Here is a 12,495-nt window from a genome sequence, read left to right as displayed (position 1 = left end):
ACCGCCACAATTGGCGGCTATGATTATAATGCTCAAGTTTAAAGTGTGTGGGAAACATGGAAGAGGTAGTGCAATGTTAACCTTTTCACTCTGTGCTGTCCACGTCTGGAATGAGCTGCCAGATGAGGCTGCAGACGAGGATTGAATTATGACGATTAGAATACATTTGGACAGATATATACATGTACATAACGGATATTTTGTACAGACGTCCTCCAATGGCAGATACATTGCACCAGACAAGGACCCCGACCGTTAACGTCGCCTATTCCTTTGCTCCTGAGATCTGCACAGCAACATTCTGCCTGGATACCTTATCTCAGTTCATCGCATGATTTATTGCTAGTTGTGGATAGTTTGGTTTCGCGTCGAGGACCCGTTTTCGACAAATGTGTCATCACACACGCGCCCCATATGCACATTGAACACTGTAATACCGAATTACTTCCAGCACGTTATCAATATTTTGATCTTCACCCCTGATTCATTTCGACATTAAATGTGTCACATTGATCAGACGTATGAAATCAATCACGCTAAACGCCTTCTTTGCACACTGACTATCTCTGTTTCTGATTTCAGGGAATGCTAGGAGCAATAAACTTGTACCCAGGGTATCCGACTTCCACAAAGCTCCCTTGTGCTTTGTCATTTACTGTATGAGACCTGAGAAACTTGTCAAACGCTGTTCACCGAAAGCGCCCAATATCTAGGGAAACCGTACAGCAGTTTTCGATCCTGTTCAATGTTTACAAATGCCACCGAGATATATACACGGATACCATAGAGGTGAGTAATCCGGTGACTTGATGTTTTTTATTCATACTATGAGTATTCCATTCGTCTGCCCCATTTATTAAATGCATGTAATTTGAATGCGGTCTTCGGTGCAAATACAGTTGCCAACTGTCCACATGCACTTGCATTATATTTTGAGATCACCGAAGCTTTTTCGATTATTTGACTTTCATTTAACTTGTAATTACATATGCATAGCTACTTCCATAAATGTCCGTTCAATGATATTGAAAGGATGCACCAAGTATAAGTAAACAAATGGCTAGGAAAACACGCTTCCCTACATAAACATCAAGCCATAGTTATTTAATGCGCCGGCGCAGTTTCACGTATAGATTCGAAATGATCTTGTTGCCTGACGTGGCAGCATAACGCTACTGACTGTTACATACGCTCTTGATACATTTCCAAAGCGACATCGGAGTTCCATTAACTTTTATGCGGCCGCCCAACTGATTTTATATTAGATTCACGTGCTATTTACAACAATGACCATTCAGTGTAAGCACGAATTTGACACCTTTCTTCAGGTCCTCTCTGAATTTCCTCTGTGACAGTATATAGATACATGTGTTGGTGCAGGTGCTGAGGAATTTAAACATAAACCCAAGTTGCTGCAGGATATATGTTGGGTTACTCATATATCTGTCTGTGTAAAAATAATTTTGCGTTTGCCAGTTCACAGAAGATACCACATAAGGCATCCACAATAATATGAAATTGGCTGATAGAGCAAACAACAAAACCATTGACTTTCTCCGGTTTTCCACTTCTGGATCCTTCTGATTCTCGCTGTTGTTCCGCAGACTTTGGCGAACTCTATTTGCCGCAATAATGTGTCTAACTGTCAACCCATTAAACAGTAGAATTAACGCGATTGGTAATAACGGTGTCAATATACTGTCAATTAACTCGAACGCTTTCCACATGGAAGAAGTGTAGTATCCTGCTATGAAGATGCAGCCCCATGGCACGTGATCAATTATGCTGTAAGGCTCTATTGCAAAGTAAACCGGGATACATCTCGCACAGCACAATATTGTCACGACTACTATAACCACCGTCGCAGTCCTTTCGCTGCAATACCTTATCTGCAACTGTTGGCAGCATATTGCGATGAAGCGATCGAAGGTGAAAGCCACCGTGAGCCAAACGGAACAGCCCGTAGTTGCAACCCTCAAAACACTTGTCAGAGCGCAAATTGGAGTGATGATCAATAAACGGGAATATTTATGGATCATATTTGTCTGATCCAATAATGCAACGACGATGACCACCATGAGGTCTGCCGCTGCCATCGCCACCAGGTAACGAGTGATGCACTTGGAAAGACCGCATTTTCCACGGGAGAGGATCACCATTGCCATTAAGTTCACTGCATGGAAACAAGAGGAACAATAGTGATAAAGGAATCCTCGTTGCAAACGCAGCCAATCTCATCGGCTCTTTTCGTGTACCTTGGGAAACATGTCCCTAACGTGGTGAAATCGATTTCCATCCTGGAGCTGATTGCAACCAGCACCGGACGCAGTAGGTTTCTGCCAAATACAACACGAATCCGAACGATAATGAACTTGTTCAACTTAAAATTCTCACACATTGGGAAAAATAGCTGTTAAGACATACCAGCGTCACTGATTGGTAGGTTACATAGTTTGTTAAGTGATCGAGTTGAGGTACATCAGAATAAATAAAAGGGCTGTATTATTACTTAATATAATATGATAAAATTAACGAAAAATTGTTTCCCCAAAGGGTAGAGAGCTGACGATTGCAATGAAAGGGCTACGAATATGCATCGGCCTCTGTTATCACTTTAAATAATTTCGGAATAATAAAGGCCTATTTCATATAAACACATTGTCTAGGTATGTTACAATACTTACCTTCAGCGGCGTTTCAATTCTGCCACTGGCCGTGTGCGCGATTTTGGCGCGTTTGAGGGGACGTGGGTGCGGGGTTAAAACGCGATTTTTTTCTTACCTTGTCCTGCATTATATTTGGTTGGAGTGCAAGCTTTTGTTGAATAATCTTTCCGACGGGCGTTCTGTCTATTTTTTTTTTTAATCGTCCGACTCGTTCAGCGCTGGATTAATTTTAAAATCAGCTTCTAAAGCCGTCAACGCCGACAACGGGGACGGACTTCATATCGGTGACAGGTACAAGAAAGCGGTTTATTGTTACGTATAAAAGTGGCCCTTAAGATACCTTTAGTTCACATTTTATGTTGCGAAACGGTGATTTAGTCCCCATACCAACCGGCAGTGTTTTCCATGCAGACATGGGGAGCTAAATCACTGCAAATCGCAACGTTCCAAATGGTCGCGTTCCAGAAAAACCCATAGGCAAGATGATTTAAATGGCCATTAATTTACAAGTAAATGAGTCCTTCCATTTGGCCTATAAATCCATGACAATGAGATTTAAAAATTATGTTATATTGTGATTTCTTGTGTGAATATTATTTGGACACTTAAATGTGCTATTTAAAAATGTTAATCTATTCTTAAGAAATTGATAGATGTTTAGATCTAGGAATTGCATTTTGTAATTAGCAACAATTATGTAACTACTAATTAAATGCTTTAATTTCAAGTCATCTAGGTAAGATTTTTTCATATTTGTTTCAGAATGCTTCACTCTATAATAACGGAACATGTATTTTAGTTCTCTGAATTTAAAAAAAAAAGTTATGGCCATTTCACTGTCCTCGATCACAGCTTTTGTGTTAAGTCAATGTAAAAGCAATATAGAACAAGATGCTAATTTCCGAGTATGAAAATGGCCATAACTTTTTTTAATATTGGAGATATGAAAGTGAATTAGGTGACAAATTAAACTTCTTTTTATGCTTTAACTGATGGGATAAATTACAGACTTGACTTATAAAATCTCCAAATTTTGTAACATTGGCTACATCCAGCTGGTCCAATTACTCAAACACGTCACAGAAAGGAACCATGATTATTTAATACTTATATATGAACTTACAAATAATATTTTACTATGGTAGCAATTGAGAATTATTGCAAAGCAGTAATATATTAAAAATGTCGGTAACATTGGCCGGTTATCACAAGAGAGTGACCAGAAATATATGCCGTTTCTTACCTCAGATAGACAATATGTTATCAGTAAATTAACCAGGTTTGGGAACTTCGCACAGCGTTTTACGTTTATAAGAGGATCGGCCAACGTAGAGATGATCATCAAAGTCTAGTGAGGCATCGGAAATGACCGTAGCCGTGCATAAAGGTCACCACGAGGATATGTCCTGTTAGCTTCAACAAGAGGAGTGGCTCACGAGGAGCCGTCCTTCTGTGGTAGTCCATAGGACTTGGAAGGATTTGTTTGTAACAGATCGCGGACGTCATGCGAAATCCAGAGCATTGCACATATTGAAGAACTCGCGATTAAAATATTTTAATTATTCATATCGATGAAAGAATAAAGAATTCTTACATCGGTTTATATATAAATTTAAAACAATCGATATATAGAATGGAAAATAATTGAGCTTCCGGTTATTTATCTCTTCCTGCTGTAAAAGTCTGTAAAAGCATAGTACACATGGCATTGAACCGTGAATTACATGTAGATGGCATCGGCCCTCGAATTCTGTGTCGCACACGATGCCAAGTTAATCTAATATACTTTGCATGTACGTGATCTGTATGTCTAAGATTCCTCCATGTTCATGACCCAACCTAAAAGTCGTTGATAAGCAGACATCAAATTTTATACCATCAGAGTGGCAGCGCATTGTAAGTACTCGGCATTCACTGGGCAAAAACCAACCGCGCACTTCTAACTTAAAATTTAACCCTCTCAAATTAAGTCTATGTCCTCTAGTAGTTGACTCTTTCACTTTCATCCACAAAGAAACGTGTTCTGACTATCTACCCTGTATATTGCTAACAACTTCACTGGCTTCCCATTGCCCACCGGATCACCTACAAAATCCTTGTCCTCACCTACAAAGCCCTGCACCATCTACCCCCCCCACCTCCCCCCCCCCCCCCCCCCCCCCCATATCTCACTAACCTCCTCTCCCCCTACCAACCCTCACGGTCCCTCAGATCCACATCAGCCGGTCTCCTCTCCATCCACAAGTCCAACCTCCGCAATTTTGGGGACAGAGCCTTCTCCAGGGCAGCTCCCAGGCTCTGGAACTCCCTCCCCCAACTGATCCGCAATTCCGTGTCCCTCACCATCTTCCAGTCCCGCCACAAGACCGATCTCTTCTCCTCTGACTATCCTTAGCCCCACGTCCCCTTCCCTTTTCATCTGTGCTTGAATTGCCTCATATTGTGTTTTGAATTGAATTCTGTCTTTAATTTGTGTACTAGTCATGTCCCCACTATGTATTTCATTCCGCTTACATGGTTTTCCTCTACTTGCTAATTGTTTGTAAGGTGTCCTTGAGACTCTTGAAAGGCGCCCATAAATAAAATGTATTATTATTATTATTATTATTATTATTATTATTATTATTATTATTATTATTATTATTATTATTATTATTATTATTATTATTATTTTGTATCAACGTAAAAAAAATGCTTCAGTAACGATTTTTGAAATTACAGCGGGATCAAATGTTGGCCACAAAAACACTAGCGTCAGTCAGTTTATATTTACAACCGGCGACATATCTAAATCGAAGAGAAAACAGTGCGAGAAAAACATATTTTAAAATACTCCAAAAGTTTGAACCCTGAAAACGATGCGAGAAACACATGTGATGGACATAACGGAGAACGTTTTAATACACGCCGGGGGTAACAAGAGAAAGAGCCGCACCAAGAAGTGCCAGCTTCTATTTCTTACCCGGTATTCCAAACGCGACTAGAACAGGATAGTATATGCTCGCTATGTAGTAAATTGCTGAATATCCCATTTTCCATCCGAAGCAGCGAATTTGGATAATGCGCTAACTCCTTTCATTCACTGGTGTTTGGTTTCGAGACCTATTATACAATCAGGGCACGTCGACTGCGACAATTAGTGCGACCAACGAATCCGTCAACAACTTTCGCTCATTGCATCATTGTACAGTGAATTAGGCACTTCAAGGGATGTTGCAAACAATTATTAATTTTAGATCTTATTACTCTACTCCGACTGTAATAGTACAACGTTAGATGTTATACAGGGACATAGAAGATTGAATGTAATTTAATTCAGGACGAGTATCACAATTGACAAGTGCAATTACTTTTAGTGTGACTTGCAAAACTAAGAAAGGCGTATTACTTTGTTGGATGAGGCAGAGTAGTTCTCACACTGAGTAGTTTCACACAGAGTGGTATATCTCTGGAAAAGTCACACAGAGACTGGCGAATCTCTGGATTTCTCAGCCACAGAAGGTAGTTGAGGCCAGTTCATTTGCTATATTTAAGAGGGAGTTAGATGTGGCCGCTGTAGCTAAAGGGATCATGGGGGGGTGGAGAGAAGGAAAGTACAGGATACTGAGTTGGATGATCAACCATGATCTTATTGAATGGCGGTGCAGGCTCGAGGGGCCGAATGGCCTACTCCTGCCCCTATTTTCTATGTTTCTGGATTTGATCATTCATAGCGATCTCTAGAATTTCAGTTGAATTGAGTGTCTGACCTTTACGTGCACAGGGAAGAGATGTAGCACAGACGTTGTCACCATTTACCAAACTCTAAATACATTAACATTTGCAGTGTATTTCGATGAACATATTGCAAACTAGCTGTGGTTACTATGAAGGTTGAAGAACAATCATTATATTGTATATCACTCTACTGCGCCGTCTATATCTCTCGTTTCCCTTTCTCCTGACTCTTTGGCTGAAGTACGTTCTCGACACAAAACTTTACCCATTCATTTTTTCCCGATATGCCGTTTGACCCATTGAGTTATTCCAGCTTTCTGTGACACCTATAGTTTGTGAACAGCTCCATTTAAGGACCGAAGGAATTGCAGCGTTGTGGACGTTGCCCAGACGCACAAACGAAACCAACATCCCTTCATTGACACTATTTAAACAATACGCTGCTTCGCCCAGAACAACAGCATCATCATTGTCCATCCTCACCCCGGTCACTCCCTTTCCTACCCAGTCCCGTCAGACACGATGTGCAGAATTTCAAAACCTGTCTCCGGACTCAGGGAAGTTTCTTCTCAGCACTTATCGGACAATTGGACGGTTGTCCCAAGACAATATCTCATGATTTAATCTATATTACTAAAAGTCTGATCTGGACCGCTTTTGGCCCACTGTGCTGCGATTTCCGAGAGAACGCCGCCACCTACGGCCGTCATTTTTGGCCAGCTCGCTCAAAGCCCAGGTTTGCCTTCCTGCACCAGAGGATTTTCCCCATTGATGAAAAATCAGAAAGATATTAATGTTTGTTAAAATGTCACCATTCTCTCTGCTGCCCCTGCTGGAGGGAGGGGAGGGACTATAAAACCAGAAAGTGGTGTACCTCACTCAGTCTCTGCAAGATGGAGTTCACGTCTCTCTGAGCTCTGAATAACACTGAACACATGTCTACTCAACTGTGCGCCCTTAATGTGGTTTGAAAATTAAAATATGGTTGGTTTGAAGTAAAAAGGCACTCTCCCTCTCTCCCCTCTCTCTCTCCCTCCTCCATCTCTCTCCATCCTCTCTCTCCTCCTCTCCCCTCCTCTCCCTCTCTCTCTCCCTCCTCTCTCCCCCTCTCTCCCCCTCTCTCTCTCTCTCTCCCTCCTCGCTCCGTCTCACTCCCTCCCTCTCTCTCTGCCTTTCTCTCCCTCTCTCTCCCTCGGTCCCTCTCCTCTCTCCTCTCCTCCCTCTCCTCCCCCTATCACCCCTCTCCTCCCCATCCGCACCCCCTCTCCCCATTGTCCCTCCTCTCCCCCTTCTCTCTCTGTCCCCTCTTTTTCTCCCCCTCCTCCCCTCCAACCCCTCCTCCACCCTCCCTCCCCTAAACCCCCAACCCTCGACACCCCTTACCCGCTGCACTCCACCGTCCTCCCTGCTTCCCACTTTTCCCCTCCCCTCACCTCACCCCCCTCTCAGCACCCCATTTCTCTCTTCCTCACTCTGCACCCCCCTCTCTCACCCCCTCCCTTACCCCCCCCCCCCCCCCGTTACTCCCTCTCTCCCTCCCCCCCCCCCCCCCCACTTTCCCGTCCCCTTCCCCCCCTCCCCCCCTCTACCCCCCTCTACCCCCCCAATTCCCCCCCGTGTGTGCGGGGGGGGGGGGGGGGGGGGCGATAGTTAGTGTTTGTGACGCTGCATGCCGCCCCCCCCCCCACAACCGCACGTTGGGGGAACAGACCCAACAGGTCTGCACTTTGTCTAGTATATGACTAAATTCATGGATATGTGGATATTGTTATATTTATATTTATGAAGGGGAACTCATGCCTGACTAATCTTCTGGAGTTTTGAGGTTGTAAGAAGTAGAATGGATAAGGGTGAGACAGTTGATGTGTTGTATCAGTACTTTCAGAAAGCCTTTGAGAAGATTCCCACACAAGAGATTATTGTTCAAAATTAGAGCACATGCTATTGGGGGTAGTGTATTGACATAGAGAGTGGACTGGTTGGCAGACAGGAAACAAAGAATGGGAAATAACGGCTCCTTTTCAGGAAGGCAGGCAGTGACTAGTGGGTTACCGCGAAGCTCAGACCAGAGACTAAAGTTATTTACAATATATGTTAACGATTTAGAAAAGGAATTTAAATGTAGCATCTCAAAGCTTGCGGATTACACATAACTGGGTGACTGTGTGAGGTGCGAGGAGGAGGCTATTAGGCTGCAGTGTCAATTCGATTGGTTAGGTGTGTGGGCAGATGCATGGCAGTTGCAGTATAATATGGATCAATGTGAGTTTATCTAATTTGGGGGCAACAATGTTAAGGAAAATTATTATCTGAATGGTGTCAGTTTAGGAAATGGGGAGGTGCGACGAGACCTGGGTGCGCTTGTACATCAGTCACTGAAAATAAGCATGCAGGTACAGCAGGCAGTAAAGAAAGCGACAGGCATGTTAGCCTTCACAGCGAGTGGATTTGAGCATAGGACGAAGGAGTACTACTGCAGTTGTACAGGGCCCCGTGAGACCGCACCTGGAGCATTGTGTGAAGTCTTGGTCTTCTTCTTTGAGGACATACATTCTTACTATTAAGCAATAAGGTTCGCCAGGTTAAATCCCGGGATGGCGGGATTGACGTGTGATGAAAGAATGGATCGACATGAATTATATTGACAGAAAATTAGAAGGGTAATCGGGGATCTTATAGAAACATACACAATTCTTTACAGATTGGAAATGATAGATGCAGAAAGAAATGTTCCCGTTGTCTGATAAATCTAGAACTAGGGGGTCATAGTTTAAGAATAAGGAGAAGGCCATTTAGGACAGAGATGAGGAAACACTTTTTCACCCATAGAGTTGTGAATCTGAGGAATAATCTGCCACATAATGCAGTAGGGGCTATGAAACTGGATGTTTTCAAAACAGAGTTGGATTTAGCTCTTAGGGCTAAAGGAATCGTGGGTAATGGGGAAAAGCTGAAACGGGGTACTGATTTTGGATGGTCAGCCATGATCATATTGAATGGCGGTGCTGTCTCGAAGTGCCGAATTGGCTATTCCCGCTCCTATTTTCTATGTTGAAAAATATGTCCAGAAATGAATTTTCGTTTATATCTCTCGCTTCCTTTATCCCTAGCCAGTTTGAAGTAGGATGTCGAGCCGGAACGCTACCCATTCCTTTTCTCCAGAAATACTGCCTGTCCCGCTGAATGTCTCCAGCTTTTTGTGTCTATCTTCGGCTGAGGATGAATTCTCAGTTGGGGTGGTACAATCACAAAGGGTCAGGTCGAGTGGGCGAATACGTGGGTAAATAAAAGAGAGGGAGGAGAAAAGTGCATCGGTTGTTATATGTCCGACTAAGAAGGTAGATGAACTAAAAATATTAACAAGCCCTCGGCACGACTACATTGTTGTCATCGCTGAGTCAGGAACCATAGAGTCATAGAGGTACACAGAACGGAAGCATGTTCTTCAGGGCAACTCGTCCACGTCGCCCAATACATCTAAATCCGCTAATTTAATTTACGCGCGTTTGACTGAAATCGTATTGAACTTTTTTATCTATGTATCTGTCCAAATATTTATATTGTGAATTGGTAACCTTCCTCTGACAGATCGTTTCACATATCCAAATCTCTGCGATAAAATGTGACCCTCGGCTCCTCTGTAAATCTTTGCCCGCTCACAATAAAGCTCTGCTCTGACCCTCTACACTTGCCACTCTTGAAAATAAAGACAATCCACCTCATCAGCACCGATAGGGATTTTCCATCCTTCCAGAACATAAGCCCTGTCCTCCTGCGCTCGATGAAATAAAAGGATAGACCATGGAGCCTGTCCGAATATGCTCCAGGTTTGGTACGATCTATGTGGATCCTTAATAGCCGTTTCTAGATTAAATACATTAATCTTACTGATGGGCGACTAGAACTGCGAACAACACTCGATGTGTAGACTCAATCACGGTTTTACAGTTTCCACGACGTCATACCATCTAAAATCAATGCCTTGACGTATGAACGATTCTTATCATCACCGTGTCTACTTGTACCTCACTTATCAGGAGTTATTGACTTGTAACCTTCTGTCTCAATGTTCGACATCACTCCACAAGGCCCTATCGTTTATTATGCAAGTCTTAACTTGGTTCCAATTTTCAAAGAGAAAATCCTTGCACGTGTCTGAGTTAAATGCCTGGCATATAATCCCTGGCCCACTTTTCTAGTTCATCTGGATTTTGTTATCATCTTAGATAACCCAGTTCACTCCGCCGCCATTTCATTTGTGGCATCCAGAAGATTACTGACGACGATTCCATCATTGCTATCCGGAACAGCAATAGAGATGGCAAACAACACCGGAGCCTAATGCGATCCCTGTTGTACCGCCATGCTTACAATCTGAACAACTCGTAATCAGTTCTTCCCCTTCCCTCTCGTACCACCCCTTCCCCGGGCACTTTCCCTTGCAACCGCAAGAGATGCAACACTTGTCCCTTTACCTCCCCCCTCGACTCCGTTCAAGGACCCAAGCAATCGTTCCAGGTGCGACAGAGGTTTACCTGCATCTCTTCCAACCTCATCTATTGCGTCCGCTGCTCTAGATGTCAGCAGATCTATATCGGTGAGACCAAGCGGAGGTTGGGCGATCGTTTCGCCGAACACCTCCGCTCGGTCCGCAATAACCAAGCTGACCTACCGGTGGCTCAGCACTTCAACTCCCCCTCCCACTCCGTCTCCGACCTCTCTGTCCTGGGTCTCCTCCATGGCCACAGCGAGCAGCACCGGAAATTGGAGGAACAGCACCTCATATTCCGTTTGGGGAGTCTGCATCCCGGGGGCATGAACATCGAATTCTCCCAATTTTGTTAGTCCTTGCTGTCTCCTCCCCTTCCTCAGCCCCCCCTGCTGTCTCCTCCTATCCCCCAGCCTTCGGGCTCCTCCTCCTTTTCCCTTTCTTGTCCCCGCCCACCCCCGTCCCCGATCAGTCTGAAGAAGGGTTTCGGCCCGAAACGTGGCCTATTTCCTTCGCTCCATAGATGCTGCTGCACCCGCTGAGTTTCTCCAGCTTTTTTGTGTAACTCGTAATCAGTATTACGCCCCGCCTGATTTAACCGAATCAATGTTGTTTCGAATCGGCCTAGTCACCTTAAATCGTACACGACCTAACCTTCAACACGAAATAACCATGCGGGCCAATGTCAGCCACCCTGTCCACGACATAATTTCTCATCATCGTTTCGAAAAAAAAAATGTTTGTGCAAGTTCGCGACCCAACTCACGGAATTACATGAATGTTTTACATGTTGGGTAAAAAAGATTATATAAATCATCCATGAATCTCGTCAAGAACAAAACCTGCACATTTTTAATACATTTGAGGAAAACCCGAACATTTTCGAGTAGCTTTTGTCCGTACCAAGCACGTTTAACATTGAGTCAGACGCTAATTGGCCAATCACATGCATTGTTTCAGGCTAGCTAGGCAGGAATCACACGTCATGGCTGAGAGAACCGCTACTGATTTAAACATTGTGAATCAACTTGAACTAAAAGGTAAGATCTAAGGTCTGAATTTATGGAAATTAATCTGTATGGACTTTACTTAATTTAATTACACCCTTTAATTATTCTGTAAAAATGAGATTTGGAGGCTGTACATTCATTCATTCGTTTATTCATTCATTCATGAAATTGAGGCCCTAAATTATGTGTATCCATAACAAAGTAAATTAAATTTGTCATTAATGCTTGCTTGTTGAAGGCAAATATGTCTTCTTTAACATCTAATCTCGAAGCTGCCTGTGATCACTTACCGAGAAAAAGTGCTCCGACCGCGGTGCCTATGTACTTAACATAGTGAAGCCACGGTCTCCGTTAAGAAGCGGACGTTTCGGGAACGCTGAAGCCGCGGTGTGTGTTGAGATCATCTCCGAGGGGGGTAGGCTGTACATAGTGCCTCCTCAGCGGGCGTTTCCAGGCCCCGACCACGGGAGAAAAACGGGGGAACATTGACTGCACTTTATAGGCTTCCATCGGAGTGAGAAATGGTCAGAAATGGTTGATGTTTATGTTGAAATGAATTGGTGAATGTGAACTTGAACTTGAACTAATTTATCTAGTAACTTAGTAACTTAAT

At 43.5% G+C, this 12,495-nt stretch overlaps 1 protein-coding gene across 1 annotated transcript; it reads right to left on the bottom strand.

Annotated features, from left to right (window-relative positions):
* Positions 1–1,274: 1,274 nt before the first annotated feature.
* LOC129715606 (probable G-protein coupled receptor 139) lies at positions 1,275–2,159 on the bottom strand. Its single transcript, XM_055665484.1, has one exon. It carries the CDS (start codon positions 2,157–2,159, stop codon positions 1,275–1,277), a length of 885 nt encoding a protein of 294 aa, XP_055521459.1.
* Positions 2,160–12,495: the final 10,336 nt, after the last annotated feature.

The sequence above is a fragment of the Leucoraja erinacea genome, unplaced genomic scaffold (assembly GCF_028641065.1).
Source record: "Leucoraja erinacea ecotype New England unplaced genomic scaffold, Leri_hhj_1 Leri_1277S, whole genome shotgun sequence".
In the NCBI taxonomy this organism is placed as follows: domain Eukaryota; kingdom Metazoa; phylum Chordata; class Chondrichthyes; order Rajiformes; family Rajidae; genus Leucoraja; species Leucoraja erinaceus.
The sequence above is the reverse complement of the archived record's forward strand: the minus strand, read 5'-3'. Positions and strand labels throughout refer to the sequence as shown.